The 20,332-nt window shown below is 47.8% G+C and overlaps 1 protein-coding gene across 1 annotated transcript in view; it reads left to right on the plus strand.

Moving 5' to 3' along the window:
* Positions 1 to 20,332, plus strand: part of igdcc3 (immunoglobulin superfamily, DCC subclass, member 3) — a gene marked incomplete at both ends in the record, with an annotated part of 56,365 nt that overhangs the window by 20,452 nt on the left and 15,581 nt on the right. Inside the window, 5 exons of the mRNA XM_079736482.1 lie at positions 11,309 to 11,453; positions 11,999 to 12,129; positions 12,894 to 13,031; positions 16,947 to 17,105; positions 18,082 to 18,247. Of these exons, the coding sequence (XP_079592608.1) occupies positions 11,309 to 11,453; positions 11,999 to 12,129; positions 12,894 to 13,031; positions 16,947 to 17,105; positions 18,082 to 18,247 (739 nt within the window). The remainder of the gene's footprint in view (positions 1 to 11,308; positions 11,454 to 11,998; positions 12,130 to 12,893; positions 13,032 to 16,946; positions 17,106 to 18,081; positions 18,248 to 20,332) is intronic.

The raw sequence follows: 20,332 nt of genomic DNA on the forward strand, positions 1-20,332 counted from the left end.
CCTCCCTCTCTACCTCCACCCTCCCTCTCTACCTCCACCCTCCCTCTACCTCCACCCTCCCTCTCTACCTCCACCCTCCCTCTACCTCCACCCTCCCTCTCTACCTCCACCCTCCCTCTCTACCTCCACCCTCCCTCTCTGCCTCCACCCTCCCTCTCTACCTCCACCCTCCCTCTACCTCCACCCTCCATCTCTCTACCTCCACCCTCCCTGTCTACCTCCACCCTCCCTCTACCTCCACCCTCCATCTCTCTACCTCCACCCTCCCTGTCTACCTCCACCCTCCCTCTCTACCTCCACCCTCCCTCTCTGCCTCCACCCTCCCTCTCTACCTCCACCCTCCCTCTCTACCTCCACCCTCCCTCTACCTCCACCCTCCCTCTCTACCTCCACCCTCCCTCTCTACCTCCACCCTCCCTCTCTACCTCCACCCTCCCTCTCTGCCTCCACCCTCCCTCTCTACCTCCACCCTCCCTCTCTACCTCCACCCTCCCTCTTTACCTCCACCCTCTCTCTACCTCTGCCCGTCCAACCTGGGTGATTGTTTATGAGTCAGTACTCCATATTTCCTTCCTGTTCCTTGCCTCGGTTTGCCTATACCACCTCTTCCCCTACCGCTGCTGCCATGCAGTCCCTTACCACCTCCTCCTCCTCCAATCACCTTCTCCTCCTCCACCCCATCCACCTCCCAGGGGAGAAGCTCCTTTTGCCACACACATTTGATGGCACAGCGCTGCCCGGGATTGTGATTAATGGCCGCAATTCAGCCAGAGAAATCCCCTTGAGTGGCTGCCAGTTGGCCTCCTCCGCTAGCAACTCATTACTGCTGTCAGTTAGGGGGAGGAGGGTCCTGACGGAGAGACCTTGTGTGTGTGTATTTGTGTGTCAGTGTATATCTGTTTATAAATGTGAGTCCATGGGTGTGTGGGTGTGTGTTTGTGTCTGTACGTATTTTTGTCAATGTGTGTGTGTGTGTGTGTGTTGTTGTGTGTGTGTGTGTGTGCGCGTGTATGGATTTATGTCAAGAGGCATGCATGTCAATGTTTGCGCAGGTGTTTGTACATGTCTGCACCCGCTCTGTTTGCGTGCGTGTGTGCGTGCATGTCAGTGTGTGCTACCATGCATGCTAAGTGAGTATGTGCGTGTGTGTGTGTGTGTGTGTGTGTGTGCGTGCGCTCTGGTGTGTGCGTGATGGTGACGGCGTGTCAGTATGGGCTCGTATCCAAGTAACATGGATCATTTCTGAGAAGGGAATGTTGCTGATCAGCCCTCTGAGCACACAACCAGGCCAGAACTTCTTCGACAGCTGACCTGGGGCCTGGCAGCCACACTGTTTATGAGCGGTCCTCTCACTCTGCCCCATCCCGCTGTGTTTACCTGCTAAGATGGAGCAGATGGTCCTCTTAGACAGTCTACCTCCCCTCCCCTGCGCTCCTCCTCTCCTCCTCTCGCCCTCTGTCCTCCCCTCCTCTCCTCTGCTCATCCTCTCATCTCCTCTGTCCTCCCCTCCTCTCCTCTGTCCTCCCCTCCTCTTCTCTGCTCATCCTCTCATCTCCTCTGTCCTCCCCTCCTCTCCTCTGTTCTCCCCTCCTCTCCTCTGTCCTGCCCTCCTCTCCTCTGCTCATCCTCTCATCTCCTCTGTCCTCCCCTCCCTCTCCTCTGTCCTCCCCTCCTCTCCTCTGCTCATCCTCTCACCTCCTCTGTCCTCCCCTCCTCTCCTCTGTCCTCCCCTCCTCTCTTCTGTCCTGCCCTCCTCTCCTCGGCTCATCCTCTCATCTCCTCTGTCCTCCCCTCCCTCTCCTCTGTCCTCCCCTCCTCTCCTCTGCTCATCCTCTCACCTCCTCTGTCCTCCCCTCCTCTCCTCTGTCCTCCCCTCCTCTCCTCTGTCCTGCCCTCCTCTCCTCTGCTCATCCTCTCATCTCCTCTGTCCTCCCCTCCTCTCCTCTGTCCTGCCCTCCTCTCCTCGGCTCATCCTCTCATCTCCTCTGTCCTCCCCTCCCTCTCCTCTGTCCTCCCCTCCTCTCCTCTGTCCTCCCCTCCTCTCCTCTGTCCTCCCCTCCTCTCCTCTGTCCTGCCCTCCTCTCCTCTGCTCATCCTCTCATCTCCTCTGTCCTCCCCTCCTCTCCTCTGTCCTGCCCTCCTCTCCTCTGTCCTCCCCTCCTCTCCTCTGTCCTGCCCTCCTCTCCTCTGCTCATCCTCTCATCTCCTCTGTCCTCCCCTCCTCTCCTCTGCTCATCCTCTCATCTCCTCTGTCCTCCCCTCCTCTCCTCTGTCCTCCCCTCCTCTCCTCTGTCCTCCCCTCCTCTCCTCTGCTCATCCTCTCATCTCCTCTGTCCTCCCCTCCTCTCCTCTGTCCTCCCCTCCTCTCCTCTGCTCATCCTCTCATCTCCTCTGTCCTCCCCTCCTCTCCTCTGTCCTCCCCTCCTCTCCTCTGTCCTCCCCCCCTCTCCTCTGCTCATCCTCTCATCTCCTCTCTTTTCCTCTCTTTTCCTCTCATCGCCTATCTTCTCCTCGGATACAACAAGTTGATGGCTCAAAGAGCCATCAACTTATTGTGTATGGCTTTAAGTGTGTGTGTGTGTGTGTGTGTGTGTGTTTAGGTGTGTGCGTGTGTGAGTGATGGCCTGGTACCTCCACCTCCTCCCCCTCCCATGGCTCCTTTATCTCCATCCCCTTGCTCCTCCACCTCCATTCCCATGGTCACATTGCCACACCACACACTCCTAAAGACCGCTGCAATATCCACTCTCCCTCACAAACACACACACACACACACACACACACAGACACGGCCTTGTTTTAATAGTTTCATAAAGTTGGTGACGTTGTCCTGGCCGAGGTTCCCTGGTGCTTCCTGATTGTTCCGTCAGACAGGGCAGTTCCTGCTCTTAAGCGTGTGAGCCGCTGTGCAGTGGAGTGACAGTGATGCGTGTTCAGGCCTCAGCGGAGTGGTCAGACCCCCAGTCTGGCCGGGCTGTTGTTCCCAGTTCCTCTCAGCTTCATGCACGTCCCCCTAATGTCTGGCTGCACAAAACAAGAGGCGGAGACGGGCCGGGCAGGAATTCTACAGCCATTTCCATCTGAATCTCTGCGCTATTTCACCCCCCAGATGTCTCCCAGTGTTTTGTTTTTAATGCATGTCGGAGTTTTTGCAGCAACATGTGAACATGGAAAACAGGGTCCTCATTTGAATTAGAAAGCCCGGAGTGTCCATCCACAGCTAAGGCTTCTGGGAATTGGCTTTTCGGGTGGCTTTTGTGTGGTTAGGGTGGGGGATATTCTATCCTTCTCTTCCAGACCCAAGGAGGGAGAGGGAGGGAGAGAGAGAGAGAGAGACGCAGGTGTCACGTTGAACCTTAACAAAAACGTGATGTAGCGATTGGGGAGGTTTTGATGGCTTGATTTAAAAGTGCACGGCCAGAGTAGCCGCAATGATGGGAAAAGGAAAACCCCGTTGCCATGGTGGGAACGAAGCGGCGAAGGCGTTTCTGCTTGTAAGGGTAAGACAGAGGTCATTTTGAAAGAATGGCCAAAGGATTATCATTGTAGGTTGGTTAAATGAGTCCAATGCATCATAGGGAACCCAAAGATGGTGATTAGACACGTCCACGTGATGTAACATAAAATGGGGTGCTACTATAGAAGTCTGACATCGCCGGATGAATTGCAAACTGCAATTAGTCTGGAACAATCGGGCGCAGACCAAAATGCCTTTGGACGCAATTGGGTGGGCCTTCAACCAATCCTAGCCACGAAACGGGGGATTCTTTTTTTTATACACAACATACATGACAACCTGTAGGTAATTTTCTGCTGTGATTACATACATACTACATACATACTACAGAGGAAAAGAGCTGGGATTGACTACCATCAACATATCTGTTGCCATTTTTGCCATTAGAATTTTATTTTTTTGTTTTTAGTAACTGCTAGTTAAATACTGTGGATAGCAAAATCAACAGACCATTCTACATCAGTGGCAGCCATCTTTGTTGTTGTTGAAAAAAGCCTCTCCGGCGCTCCTCTGCACCGTCATCGTGTTTATCCCGCCTCATGTTAGATAAGCGGTTGTGATTGGTCAGTCTATCTCGTACCAGGCAGAAATATTTTTGTATGGGAGGGAAGCCAGACCTTATCACGAAAGCAAATAAAAAATGAGCTTGTGAGATTTGTTTCCGGACTAATGAAAGCCCTGCTTGGTCGTGATTGTCGATTCTGGGAGAGATGAACCAAAGGGTATTCACCCGGGTCATCAAACCGCACTAGTAACTGGGTGTTACATCTAGTGGGACCACAAACCCAGTAAGACGTGCTAAAGGTGCGGAGAGTGCTTATTTCAGAGTCCTACAGGGGAACTCAATTCCTGAAGGACCCGCGGCAAAATCCGTGGTCAGCATCCGCCCCTCCAATTTATTCCTGTATCCACGTCCTCACGGCCACTTCCCAGGCCTTCTGGCGGAGACCCTGGGCCAACCCCCGAAGCCTTGCAGCGGGAGAGGGAAAGGATCCTTGATAGTGGGCTCCTACCGGGGACTAGCATGTCCTATAATTATGGTGAAGAGGGATGAGGCTGTCAGATTAAAAAAAAACAGAAAACGAGGGAAAAGGTTAATGCGCGTGTCTGCGATTTCTGCGTGGTGCCATTTCAGCTGATACTGTCCATAGAGGATGGTCCGCTTTTTGGGAGAGTGTGGTCTAACGCTCATGTTAAGGTAGAAGGCACGTAGAGGAGAGCTGCTCTCTGATTGACTGGCCACTCTCTGCGCTGTCTTCTGATGGGCTGAGTTATGGCTATCAACGTGTGTCTATGTGGGATTATTATCAGAGTGTGTTTGAAGTCGTTTAATGAGCATGCAGATTGCCTCCGAGTTAGTCATTATAATACACAAAAGCCTCTCTCTCGCACGCTGTGTTGCTCTGTCCTTCCTCTCTGTTACAATCCCCATCTCTCTTTTTCTTTCTCTCTGTCTCTCTCCTCCCACTCTATCTCCTTTCTCCATTGCTCTCCTCCTCTTGTCTCGCTTAGATGCATCCTATATTCAACCATCTCTTTTAATAGTGTCCCTCTGTGAATTTTGCTCAATTCCATCAACGGGTTGTTTTAGACATTATTACCAAAGATAATCATCCATAGAAAACAATACACAGAAATGGACAACCAAAACCTAACATAATTTGTCCTTTTTACATATGTTTATGTAAGTATTTTCCTGTCTCTCTTTCTATCTCGTCGCAATACCCTATCTCTCTCCCTCTCCCAATCCCTCCTCTCTCTCTCTCTGTCTCTCTCTCTCTCTCTCTCTGTGTCTCTCTGTCTCTCTCTCTCTGTCTCTCTCTCTCTCTCTCTCTCTCTCTCTCTCTCTCTCTCTCTCTCGCTCTCTCTCTCTCTCTCTCTGTCTCTCTCTCTCTCTCTCTCTCTCTCTCTCTCTCTCTCTCTCTCTCTCTCTCTCTCTCTCTCTCTCTCTCTCCCTCTCTTTGCCACTTCCTTTAGTCTCTTGGTGTTGAGTGTCTGCAGGGCTGTGTTGGGCCCCTCTCTAATTAGGCTCTGCATGTTGATGTGCCAGAGGCCCCAGAGCTCCCAGTCCGACCTACCAGGACAGAGCAGGGGTGCTGGGGGGTGGGGTGTGTGTGGTGTAAAGGTGGGGGGTGGGGTGGGACCAGAGGGGCGACCTTAGGGGCGGAGGCGGGGGATGGGTACTAGTGGGGTTGCTGGGTGCCGGGCAGCAAGAGAAGGGGGGGCGTTGGAGGGGGGAAGGCGTGGTGGAGGCCGGCCCTTTGTTACCAGGGTGTAGAAATGAAGGGGGCGTGTCCTGCGGTCGCCATGGCGACAACAGGCAGGCAGCGAAGTGTCCCCTCTGCGGGTCTCCGTGGCGACGGGGTGGATAAATAGTGTGGGTTTTATCGCGTCGTGTCATTAACCGTGTTAAAGTCATCCCTGGTGGACCGCGGTGCGACTCAGTCAACAGTGACTCCAGCGCCGCGCTACGCCCATGTGTAATATCCTTATTTACAAGGTCAATGATAATGCCATCAGGTGGATTTACCGCCGGCTGGTGGTCCCTTTTGGGGCTTTTATGGTTTCAGACTATGTTGTATGTACACAGAGGATATCAAGGCTGTCACTGCAGAGGCACACAAGTGCAGTATATAACCCGAACAGCAGGTTTAACAGCGGATGTACAAGAGAGTTTAAATGCCACGTGACTAATGCTGCCCATTCCCAGACCACCCAGGCTTAAATGGTAATTATTAGAATGTAATAAGGAAGTGTTTAGTGCCCGACATTAAGCGGGCTCTCTTCACGCAAAGGGAGCAGTAATGGCAGCAGGAAAGGTCTTTCAAAAGGCCAATTAGAAAAAGCCAATGACTGAGGCTGCTGCCGTGGTGCGTGTTGTGGAAAACACATTACCTGCAGATTACAGCCTTAATAAGCCGGCTCCGACGCAAAGGCCCAACTCGTGGAAGTGGGAGAACGCTTGATCATCGTGCCGGCCAGGACCCCCGATCCTCTTTCCCTCATGCGGGATCAACCCCAACCCCAACCCCATCTGTCCACCCACCCTCCTGTTGTCCCCTTCCACCACCACCCGCCAAACCCCCAAGACCAACCCCTTCCCCCCTTCCACCACCACTCACCCCTTCTCCTCCCCATCACCACTAACCAACCCTCCCCTCCCCCCCCCCCCCCCCCCCCACAACAAACACCCCTCCTACCCGGCCCGTAGAACCATCAGGATCCACGGGGCCGCCCAGAGTCCCCGCTAAACGGCGCTCTCCTGAGCCAATAAAGCCTCACGTCTGCATCAAAAGGCCATCGCCTTGGCTTGACGCGCAGCGCGCTATTTCAGGGGCGCCCATTTAAAGGTTGTTGAAGTGCTGGCTCTCTGCGCTGGAATAGCACCCAACACCATCTCCATTATTTATGGGCCTCATCTCAGTCTTTTACAGCTCCCCCCCCCCCCCCCCCCCCGAGATGGGAAGGGAATGAGGGGGGAGTGGGGTGGGCGAGGGCGAGGGTGGCTGCGACGTGGTTCCTCTGCTGATGGAACAACACAGGGCTTAATGATACCGTGGGGCTGGCCAGGCTGCGTGGGGCGGTGGTGGTGGTGGTGCCGGGCGGGGTGAGTGAGTGGAGGTGGAGGTGGATTGGGGGCGGGGGATGGGATGGTATCAAATGGAGGTGGAGGGGGGGGGATGCTTACGATGCTAGTGCCATTAGTTCTGTCAGATCTATGAATCAGGCAGGCAAACCTCCCCCCGCCCCTCCTGTCCCCCCCGTCCCCGCGGAGGGAAAGACGCAGATCGGCGGCTGGTGTGGATCGCTCTCGCACTCCTCGGGTAGAGCGGAGGGGGGCAGTGATTTACCACGAATACACCCGCTTCACGGCGGGCTCACCGGCTCCGCCGGGTGGCGTGTCTCGTCTCGGTGGGTGAACGACAGACTTCCGAACATTTCTCACAATTTCAATAATACAAATGTGTACACATACTTTGATCATTATCGGATACAGTCAGAGACAGAGAGAAAGCATTGGCAATGTAAATGTACGTTTTACATGCCAATAGAGCCCTTTGAATCTTGAAACATGAGAGAGAGAGCCAGAGCAAAAGACAGACAGAGTCAGAGGGAGACAGAAATAGAGATAGACAGAGAGCGTGTCTGTTGGGAGTGGTGTAAACAGGAACATACTGTATATTCATTATGTAACAGTGTTTGAAGATGATAGATGATAGAATAACTGACACGCAGCTCGTCCCTCAGCTCTCTACGCCTAACCGCCCTGATTCCATTCATCCCCATGCCAGTACGAATCTCAAGCACCTTGTTCCATCTTCTTAATAGGCTTATGTACATTACCCGTGTGTGTTTGTGTGTACATGAGTGTGTCTGTGTCCATGGGTGAACTAGTTCCTTTAAAGTGTTGTCTGCGGCCTTATTCCCTCCACCAGTGCCACATAAATGCGGTCCATGGATCACAACAGATCCCATGCTAAACCCCTTGTGGCTTTTAAGCACAACTTGTCCTTTGTTGTCAAATTGCAAATTGCTTAGGCCATTTATATCTATATATATCTATATATATATAATTATGTATAGATATAGATATGTATATATAAAAAATATGAAATAAAATATATATGTATATATAATATATACTGTATATATAATACTTAGCTAGATATAAAATAGCAAAGTAAAAAGGCGTATTTTATTTTTTATCACATACTGATGAACAGTTAAAGGGATGTGGGGATATTACTTTACTTACAGCTAACATTGTGATGTGTTGACACATGGCTAGCATAACATCTTCATTCAGACAAGTGCAAAATAATTTTAAGATAAAACATGTCAGAGTACAGCTGTCGCACATCTTCCTTTAAAAAAAAAATACATAAAAGAAATGGAAAAATCGATTGAGGACATGTTACTCATGAGTTGTAAAATATGTTTTATTACCGTGTGACGGTTTTAACCTGATTGGTTGAACGGCCTGTCACTACCGCTCAATTTACGGCCCGCGTGGCTCACTGGGGTTATAGTACGAATCTGTCACTTTTTCATTCCCATTTTGACAGAACAGGTGTTGTTATCATGTCTTTGTGGACGAGGCAAAATATTTGGTGGTTAAATGTTGAGGAGAAGCCATTAAAGAGCTTGTCTCGTACAAGGAACATGAGGATTAGTTCCGCATAACTCTCTTCCCCTTAACATGAATTACTATTGACAGTTTCTCACAGTCCTATACTCACTAGGTTACAGCTTATTTAAGTACAGACATAGCTTCCACCGATGCATAAAACTCATTATGGGATACTTCACCTTATACCATTGAAGACCCAACTGGACTAGTGTTTATTAATTTCGCTCACAAACTCTCCGTTAAAGTGGTTATTATGCATACTCGGTACAAAAAAAAAATCTAATTTATTTCCAATAATTTTCCAACTTCTTACTTTTACTTTTTTAACGTGCAAGCTAGTGTAGCTGCAGTGTTACTCAGTCAGCTGTGAGACAGCACTGGAGCACTTCAGACCTCCCTAGGAGAGCCTAACTGGGCTCAGGAGATAGAGCACTTGGCCTGGTTTCTCCTCCGTACGAGTGAAACATCCTCCTGTGTGATGGGGGGGAGGAACCCAGGAGGGAACCCCAGTCACACTGCAGCCACTTTGCCGCACACTGGTCAGACACAGTTTGTGGGTGCCTGCGACGTCCCAGGAGACCGGTACAGAGATTCCTAACTGCAAACCTCTATCTTTTTCATACTCATTTAAAGGCACCATGAGCTGCCACCGCTGGAAGATTGCAAAAATAGCTAGTAGTTTCAAATCTGCATGTGAGCTTTATGTAAAACCCCATACATCCTCTTACAGCAGCAAGGTCAGAGCATGCTACAGAATGATTATATTCTCATTACTCTAGAATGTAATAATGAGAAGAAGGTTGAAGCGATTCCACTCTGGCTCTCTGTCTCCCTCACTCTCCTTCTCCCTACCTCTGTACCATTCTTTCTCTCTCGTTATCTTGTTCTCTCCCTCTCTCTCCCTCTCTTTCCCTTTACCTCTCTCTCTCTCTATTTCTCCCTCTCTATCCCTCTCTCTCTCTCTCTCTCTCTATCCCTCTCTCTCTCTCTCTCTCTCTCTCTCTCTCTCTCTCTCTCTCTCTCTCTCTCTCTAATCTAACCTCTCTCGCTTTACTCCTTACTCTTGTTCACAATAAAAATGTATTCATGTTGTTGTGCTTATGTTGCTCTCATGGTGCGTGTATTTGTTAATGTATGTGCATACCGGCCAGAGATAATGTTGATTTATGGCTATCTTTATATTGTGATTCGATAAACCTGTTTCTGGCTCTGTAATAAAGAGGAGCAATATCAGTTGACTGAATCAGATAGACTAGTTGAGAAGATCCATAAAATAGGTCTAATAAAACCGAAAACACGATAAAATACATTCCCATGTTCTGTGGATACAGCATCTAAAAAATGTGGCTCAGCTGGAAGAGCAGGGCATTGTTCGATTCCCCCTGGGACTACCCGTGCTAAACATGAATGCCCTCTTGGTATTGTCACACAATGGATAGCTTCCAGCAAATCTGTAATGAAAACAACGCGTCTCCACTGCAAAACGAACAGCGGACATCTTCCTCTGGTGCAACAGCACCAGAACATAACATTCACAGGGGTTTTCTGCCGTCGCAAGGTGGAAAAAAGAGCAGTATCTTTGAGGAGGAGTGGACAAAACATGGTTGTTCCCTCCCTTGTCATGCTAGCAGTGTCCAGCTAGCCCTGGCGTGGTCCAAGTTAATTATGGTTGACATTTAAATGAGTGCACTTGTCTTGCACCAGCGGAGAGAGCTGTGAAAGACAGAGGCCTCTTTCTAATTGAGTTTGTTGCCTGCCCTTCCGACCACACCGCCTTTGTGCTACTGGGAATAGCGATGTGACATACATGTAATCCAGTGCATTACCATACCAATGCCCGTGCTGGCCATTACTGTTCACATCTCCCTCCATACCGCCCTGTTCCCACCCAACCTCTCCACCAGTCGAGACCTGTTTTATAGGCTGACCCCACCGCCTACGGTTGATAGCCATCAGTAATAGAAGACTGATTACTCTGAGGAGTAGCATCCGTGTTAGCTCACACGGTGCTAATCCCCCCGCTGCGAGCCACAGCGACCTCGCGGTGATCCAGACCCGGGCGCCCACGTCCACATATCAGATCATCTTATTTGATGTGAAGAGCTCTCAATGTACTGGAAAGGGACTTGTCAGAGTGGCCCAGTGCTAACTGTATTGTCGATCTCTACCGGTCGTCCCTCGGTTAGCCCTCTTTCTACCTGAAGTGGTTTACAGGAAATGGGAACACTAAGATAACAATTTCCGAGACTAATGTTCAATGGCTATGGCGTGGCTATGAAGTCACTAAAATATGACCTAGAACTTGCCTTCTAAAAGACCTCCCCGCTCTGAGGCTGAAGCCTTTTCTTAATATGGAGTGTTAATAATAAGCAGTGTTGTGATTCTGTGAAGTTTTAATTTCGGATAATTAGGGACTAACCTCTCTCTCTCTTATACACTCTATCTCTCTCTCTCTCTCTCTCTCTCTCTCTCTCTCTCTTTCTCTCTCTCTCTCTCTCTTGCTCCCTCTCTGCCTCTCTCTCTTTTTCTCGTTTATATTCAATATTGGCAAGGGAAGCATACATTTCCATTGCCAAAGCACTTGAACATCAAATAAGATACAAATAAGATACAAATAACATCTCTCTCTCTCTCTCTGTCTGTGTGTCTCTTCCCCCCAGCCATGGCAGACTTCCACGTGCAGCCAGAGTCGGTGCGTGGCGAGGAGGCCGGTGTGGCCCGCTTCCAGTGCCAGGTCCACGGGCTGCCAGAGCCCCTGATCAGCTGGGAGAAGGACGGCCACCCGGTGAATACAGAGGATGAGAGGTAACCATAATGATGGGACGCAATAGGGCCCTACAGGCCACACTAGTGCACACAGCACATACTACAGCACACAATGCAATACACACACACGCAGCACTATAACACACACTATAATATGTATGCACAAGCACACCACACACAGGCACACACCCTCCCACACACTCTACGATAACAAACACACACAATCTACGATCACATGCACAAACACACACTCACAAACGCACACACAAGTATTCACACACTCTACAATAACACACACACACATACGCACACTCTCTACGCTAACACAATCTACTATAACAGACTAACAAATGTACACACACATCCACACATCTCTACAAAATATAACACTTCAACATACCTCCATTCACGCCTAAAATAAATTAATAATAATCCACAATACAATTATATTTTTTGACCTTGGTATGTTTGTATGCTATTTTGATTTTCTCCATCAACCTGTGTGTGTGTGTGTGTGTGTGTGTGTGTGTGTGTGTGTGTGTGTGTGTGTGTGTGTGTGTGTGTGTGTGTGTGTGCGTGCGTAGGTACACCCTCCTGCCTACAGGCGTTCTTCAGATCACCGGTCTGGGCCCGGACGATGCGGGGCAGTACTGCTGTGTGGCCCACAACAGCGCCGGAGTCAAACACAGCACAGAGGCCCGGCTCACCGTCTCAGGTTCCTACACTCACTTCATCACTCATGCCCCTGTTCAAAATCCTCTTCCAGCTGCCAAGTCGGTTCAAGCTGTGCCATAGCATTCACCATTCATCATCCAGAGTTCCCATTTAAAGTTTCTGAAGCGGTCGTACACTTGATCGTCTGAGGTTATTATTTATTATGCGATGTTATTATTGTTAACACCTAATGCCATATCAGCATATCAGGTATTCGGGTGAAAGGTCAAGTTTTACTGTAAGAATAATTAGCATAGCCACTATTTAGCACTATTCAATCCAACAGAACAAAACAAAGAATATATATTTGCATAAAACTATACAAATCATTGTTAAAACTATTTAATTGGAATGCCTATACATAGATGATTAGAATAGATAGATTGATATTATTGAACTGTCTCAAACATTATTCCGAATGGAATTTAAAGTATCATCGACCAAGTAAACCTTAAAAAAAACGTCCCGACAGCTATGTAAATAAATATGAACGATGTTCCCAAGAACTAAAGGGCAAGCCAAGGCCATAAAAAAAAATGAGACAACTGGCACCAACGTTTCCCCCAACTGAAATGCATTCCTCATCACCCCTTTTGTCTTGTCATTGTACTATTATTTTTTCTAACCCCGACGTCTCGCAACCAAGATGGCACCACGACCCCCGACCCCGCTGTTGCCGTCGTCTGGCCGGCGACGGGGTCCGTGCGGAGACGACGGCGGGCAGATAAATGTAATTAAAGCCTCCGTCACTCTCCTACCACGCAGGCTCCCAGTCTTCTGTCTACAAAGAGCCCGTCATCCTGGTGGGCCCTGAGAACCTCACCCTCACTGTTCACCAGACGGCCATCTTGGAGTGCGTTGCCACGGGATACCCCAAGCCTATTGTTTCATGGAGCAGACTTGGTAAGAGAGGAACTTGGAACTATCTAACGGGTTTTGTATGTGTTAGATATTTCTACGACATAGTAACATAGCAATCTTGTTTATCTGTTGTGTGTATATACCTTGGATATAGCATACAAGCGCACAATACTGGACTGTCCTTTGTGGTTGTCTTGGATTATTCAGCCTCTCTCGCCGGGCTCTGGTCTTGCTGAGAGTGGTTTTAATTTGTTGAGGAAAAAATGCCCCGGTCACCACATGTCCTGGGATGTGATGAATGACCATCGTTTAGCTCTGTCAATGTGTGTGTGTGTGTGTGTGTGTGTGTGTGTGTGTGTGTGTGTGTGTGTGTGTGTGTGTGTCTGTGTGTGTGTGTGTGTGTGTGTGTGTGTCTGTGTGTCTGTGTGTCTGTGTATGTCTGTGTCCTGGTGTGTGTTTCTCTGTATGGGTGTGTATTTGTGCTGGTATCTGTTCGCGTGTGTATGTGATATGGGTACATATGTAAGCTTGTTTGTGGCTGCACGTGCACGCTTAAGTAAGCTTGTGTGTGTGTGTGTGTGTGTGTGTGTGTGTGTGTGTGTGTGTGTGTGTGTGTGTGTGTGTGTGTGTGTGTGTGTGTGTGTGTGTGTGTGTGTGTGTGCATGTGGCCGCGTGATACAGAAGGGGGGTGTTTCCAGCGGCCCCCAGGGTTAAGTGTAAGGTTCTATTCCTGATGAGGGATGCGCTAATCAGCCCCGGAACCCGATGTCCTGCTTCTGAATCTCCACGACGACCAGCTCATGCTAGGAGAAAAGAGCTGTTGAGACGCATTTCCTCTCCCTCCATTCGTGTCTTCCCGACAATCACCAAAACGGTTGCTAGCAATTTCCCGATCTGCTCTGTTTGGTTTTACTATTATCCAATCTGATCCGCTGATCAGAATGGAAATTGCCGCCCCTTCCCCCCCAATCCCGACCACCAGTTGGAGGAAATCACATTGAGCATATTGCCTTACACAATTGACTGGAATGAAAAGCCTGTGCGATTGGCGCTGTGTGTATTAGATTAGAGGCAGAGAGGGCCAGGGGATGAAGCATAATGAATGTAATGGATTCACATTTGTCTCTGTTTGCTTCTATTCATTCGACGCAACCACAGTCCCTCTGCCCCCGCTGGAGTTGGGCTGAATCAGAGATTGACAAGTGCCGATACAAGCGGCAAAAACGAGCCTGCTCAGACTAAAGAAACAGGGAGGACAGTGGTGTAGAATGGAGGAGTGAGGACCTAATAGAATCAGGATAGTGCTACAATAGAGTCATTTAGTAGGAGAGATTTTATCATAAGCAATTTACAGGGGAGACGGATCCAGGTGGTTAAGGAGCAGGTAGGTGTTAGCCCTTTGCTCAGCAATGCTCGTGGGGTCAGCAGACCCCCGCAAGCTTTCCTTCCTGAGATAAAAAGTGATTTTTTAATACATTTAATAAATAAAAATGTAATAAAAGGATTGTGAAAGCACATCAAAGTGTGAGAAACAAGGTTGTGTTTATTATCTGGACAGAGAGATATGTTGCTGGCAAAATCTCCATCCATATTTCCATTGAGGCTCAAGAGTCATTATGTTCCATCTGTTTCTATCCTGTACTAACGTATAACTATTATTGTCTTTCACCAAATTACCCCCAATTTACCCTTCAGAGGCAATAAAGGATTGTCTTTTCTTATCTTTTAAAAGCTCTAGCCGTAATATAAAAGGATTCCTCTGTGTCATGTATTCCTCCTTCTTCCTGAAGACTTTGTTAAAGAAAAACGATATTTCAAGTCCATGATAGGGTTGGATTACTCATATCATATCTGGTGTTATATTTGATCACTTCTTATTGGAGTGATTATTAGGAGAAACCCCCTGCTGGGGTCTAATCCCTCACTGCTCAGATCATTGGAGGAGGATGTTGAAGTTCAGCCTTATCAGGACAGCTCAGACAATTCTCTGAGAAAAAAACGATTCCTTGCTTCACTGCCTACACCTTATCTTTGTTGTGAAGTTATAACAAGTTGGGAAGATAAGAAGTGACAGTTTCTGTTGGTGGGTCCCCTGCCTAACAGCCAGCTTTGTGTCAAGGTCTTGACAAGGACTTCTTTGATCTCCCATTAATGTAACATCTGTCACTAACAAGCTGTTGCACTGCACATCCTCAAATTGAGTAGACAACGGTCATAGTGGAAACCGGCTGTGCTGCTTTGGATTACACACTTTGGTCCATGGTCATTGACTGATCTGGGCCTTTATCCAACCTAGCACTCAACCAAAAGTCATGCTTTCCATAAAATGAACTTTGTTAATTTCACTGCCCAAATGGACCCCAAAGCTGTTAATTACAGAAAGTATAACACAGAAAGACACGTTTTACCTCCTGATGAGTTCAACCATACACCATTTGGGACGCACTAATCTTCCAGTTTTACATGTATTCCTGTGATGCACGCCCACATACAATTAAATATACAAAGACAAAGGCGTCCTCATGAGGATCATCAACGACAAGAAGAAAACAAGAAGCGAAGTCATCTACAGCGCCTCTCGTGCTATACACCACCTTTTGTCTCTCTACCCATTCCAGCTATAGTGCGGCTCATAAAATAGTCCTGTGACCATCATGCAGAACATGTATGGAAGCCCCACTCTCGCTCTCTGTCCCTCTCTCTCTCGCTCTCTCTCTCTCTCTCTCTCTCTCTCTCTCTCTCTCGCTCTCACTCTCTCTCACCTACTCACTCTCTACCCTGCTTATATGTTTTGATTAGTTAAAATTAAAGCTGGAGTACTCCATTTATTTTAAAAGCATTTTTTTCATATTTGTTCATATTCGCTTTACACCGTGACAGCCATTAATAAATCAAAAAGAAAGAAATACAATATCTGTGCCTTTGCACCACTGTTAGGCCCGTTCAATCATTTAATCTCAATCAATCCACAATCCACAAATTCTCCTAAAGTCATCGCTCGTTTAAGTTCTTGCAGCTTGCGCTCTTTGAACTCCTACTTGAGATTCCTGCCGGAACGAGAGAGCATCCAAAGTATCTCCGCAGTGGAGGCTTTGCATAAAAGCGCACAAATGCGTTTGGTTAAAACCGAGTCTAAGTGAGGTTATTGATCTACAGTTGAAGCAACTTTTAGACAACCCGCTGTAAGTGAATAGTCTCATTGACTGTTTATTAAGTTACAAAATTTCTAATGATATTGGAAGCGAAACTCCGGAAACATTGGTTTCCCATAGACACTGATTCCATGTTGGTTTTTGTGCAAAGAAAATACTTTAGAAATGATGAAATAGGCAAGGTCAATTACTCTTCATAATATAACCTAATATCTAGTATTCGTTTTATTCTTCCAAACAGAAGTGGTGCCCCATTCAAGTAGTAAAATAATCAAAGTGACATCTAGATCAATTCAGGCCACTTCAAGCCACTCAACTCAAGCTTCAAGGTTAAAGCTGAATAACAGTCATACTCATCGTGCGGATGCAAAACTCAGTTCCTCTCTCCACCTTGTTTCCATGTGTCATTGGACGCCACAGTGGTCGATTCTTTTCCAGGGTGTTTCTTTTTGTTCTTAGGTCATCTCCACAGGTTATTGTCAGATCTGCTCTGAACCGACCAGATATCTTACTAAACTGGCACACTCTGCTCTCATATGACCACCGCTTGCAAAACGGATGCTATAGTGGCTGTTTATTAAAGCAACAAAAGGTGTATCCTTTTGTTGTTTGTGCGTCGAGTCTGGGCCCATAGTGTCAACCATGGAGGTTATGGAAAAAAACCATTGTGGTTCCAGGCATAAAGATGTGTTTCGTACAGTCACAACCCTTTGAAAAGAAGAATTGACATGCTGGACATTCTCATCCACACATTATTACCCGTTGTTACTATACGTGCCTCATGATGGCCTTGTCCCCTGGCTAGATGGACGTCCCATCGGGGTGGAAGGCATCCAGGTTCTGGGCACGGGGAACCTGATGATCTCCGACGTGGGCGTGCAGCACTCGGGGGTCTATGTCTGCGCCGCCAACAAGCCTGGTACCCGGGTCCGCAGGACCGCCCAGGGACATCTCGTGGTCCAAGGTCAGTCCTTTCAGGGTCTTTTGGGGGATGGGGGGGGGGCATCGGAGATGTCTTCAGATGGGTCATGTAGGTCTTAGAGGCTGTGGAAGTTCTCATGGTCTTGGGGGGTGGATTTTGAGGACTTTGGGATCCTGAAGAAGAGATTCGTGAAAAGTTCAGACCTCTCAATGAGATCTTTACAGGTCCAGGGAGGGTGTTATGGGTCCTGGAGGTCCGGTAGCTCGTAGATTCTGCAGAATTTGATAATTGGGGTGCTGCAGAGCCAGGACTTGCTAGGGGTCCTTGAGAGGCTGTAGGTCTTTGGAGATCACAGTGAAGGACGAGGGAGGCCTTCATTTCCTGTAGCTCAACACATTGTCAATATTCGGCCTAATGTGTTTGTGGTGTGTGTCCACGCTGGATCAAAGGAAGTGACAGCGATGTTGATTAAATGTCAGTTTCTTTGATAAATTTATTGATTTTCTGCAAACTATTAATAACTCGCCCGACGCTGTGCAAAGAGCACCATTATACATCAAGAAAGAACTAGGGATATCGAGTAAAATAAAGAAATGAACAGCTCAAACACATTATGATTAAATTAAACAGGGATTTGTAAATCAAACAAAACCTTATGAGTGTGAAGAAGAGTGATTGTTCTGCAATAAGATGATCATAACATCGATCTATCTCTCTCTGTTTTCCTGTCACTCAACTACCCTCTCTCTCTTTCTCTCCTCTACTCTTTATTACACTCTCTTATCTACCTTCCTCGTGCTCTGTTGTCCTTCTCCCTCCCTTTCTCTACCCTTTTATCTCTTCCCCCTGTGGCTGTCGCCCCCCCCCCCCTCTCTCTCTCTCTCTTTCCCTCTCTCTCTCCCTCTCTCTCTCTCTCTCTCTCTCTTTCCCTCTCTCTCTCTCTCTCTCTCTCTCTCTCTCTGTCTCTCTATTTCTCTCCCTCTCTCTCCCTCCCTCTCTTTACCTCTTGTCCCCCCAGCACCGGCAGAGTTCGTCCAGCCCCCCCAGTCCATCGCCCGGCCGGTGGGGACCACCGCCATCTTCAGCTGCCAGGCCCAGGGACAGCCCCGGCCCCAGCTCACCTGGCTGAAGAACGGACAGATCCTGGAGCCCGGGGGCCACGTCAAGCTCCGCAACAACAACAGGTTTTAATAAGAACACTGTCTAGAAATATGCCCTGATTATATATAGTGACAGAAGAACCTCTATAACCACGTAGTCATATAGCTATAGTGTCTCTATATATGCACTGCGACTTTAATATAAACACTTTATATAGTAGCATACACGCACTGATTATATAGTGATACAGCTTTAATATAACCTCTTTAACTACGTAATAATATAGCTATAGTGTCTCTATATGCACTGTGACTTTAATATAAACACTACATATATTAACACACACCTACTGGTTATATAGTAATACAGCCGTAGTTTATCTTTAATATAAACTCTGACTATATAATATAGTTATAGTGTCTCTATATGCACTGTGACTTTAATATAAACACTACATATATTAACACACACCTACTGGTTGTATAGTAATACAGCTATAGTTTATCTTTAACATAAACTCTACCTATATAATATAGTTATAGTGTCTCTATATGCACTCTATATGAGGCGCCCCGGTGGTGCCTGTAGCCCTTTGCTGCATGTGTCTTCCCTTCTCTCTCCCACACCTTCCTGTATTACTCTACAACCAAGATATTACTCTTCAAAAATAAATCGTAAAAATATATATACAAACACTATATTTATACAGTTTCACTGTGTCTATCTATTTCGTGTCTACGTGCATGTCTATATGTCTTCATAGACGGCGTACCGGTCAGAATAGATAAATTGATCGTCGTCATTTATAAAATGAAAGGACCTTGTACCGGTAAAACGCTTGCGGCTTTTTTTGAACAACTGGTGACATTGCTGTTAACTGCAATGCTAACATAGCAGTGCTTACATAGCACACATAACTCTGATCATCCGTTCGACTATGCAGCGTGGGCCAGCTCTCACACAGCCTCATATTTCCTGGTCAATCCCAGCCCCCCCCCACCCCCTGTGTCTGGGCCAGGATTTCATTATGTATGGAAATCAAATGTATAGCCAAGTCCGCCTCCACGCACTTCTAGTACCATTCAGGACCACATGTCAGGAATATGGTCCGCTGGGACCTGGCCCCTTCCCCTTATGGATCCACCTTGAACACCAGCTGAGGACCTGAGCTCAAGGCCTCTGAGGGGGAGAGGCCTCACATTCAAACCCCTCCTGATACTGACAGACGTTGCTGGGGAAACCTCTGTTTAGTACGCCTGCAATCACAAAGTTAGAGAAAGAAGTCTTGTGTTAAGTGACATGGTACAACAATCGGTTGGATGTTATTTCACTGAATCTAACAAATCATTTTGAGAACATTGGTAAAGAAACTGCGTTTTTAATATCAGTGGTAAACAGCAGTGTATCAACCGCCTCCTACAAACCTCCAGCAGCCCCACCAAGCCCATGGCCCCCAGACGTCCATAAGGCCTGGACGACATCGATTCCATACGGCGTGTCACTCCTAACCTTATTGACGGAGCCATGTGTAGGCTAGCGGATAAGTGATAGGAATGTTTCCCTGCAGGGAAGGGTTTTTAATTTCCAGACCATCTTGGAGGCCCTTTGACAAATAGCAACAACAAATCGAAGCGTTTATGAATACCTCCAGGTCTGAGAGGCAGCCCAGGAAACCGCGGAGGCGAGCTGTTTGACAGCTAGCACTCCTGCATCCCCGAGATGCTTTTATGTTCCGAAGGCCTCGCCGCTCACCCTCTCAATCTGCTGGTGTTATTGTTTCTGCAGAGCCATGCCCAAAAGCACACACTAGTTTATTACACTTACACTTAGGCGCACACAAGAATCCATACACAGTTTATTCCAGCACTAATTCATTTTGGTGGTTGAGTGTGTGTGTGTGTGTGTGTGTGTGTGTGTGTGTGTGTGTGTGTGTGTGTGTGTGGGGGGGGGGGTGTGTGTGTGTGTGTGTGTGTGTGTATCACGTGTGTGTGTGTTTGTGTGTTTGTGTGTGTGTGTGTGTGTTTAGGTGTGTGTGTGTGTGTGTTTAGGTGTGTTTGTGTGTGTGTGTGTGTGTGTCCTAGTGATCAACGCACTCGGTCGTAATGAGAATATCTGTTGATGCTCTGTATGAAAGCAAGATGGAGTGATTCCATTTTAAAATGCAGAGG

This window comes from Pollachius pollachius (assembly GCF_949987615.1).
Source record: "Pollachius pollachius genome assembly, chromosome: 5".
In the NCBI taxonomy this organism is placed as follows: Eukaryota; Metazoa; Chordata; class Actinopteri; order Gadiformes; family Gadidae; genus Pollachius; species Pollachius pollachius.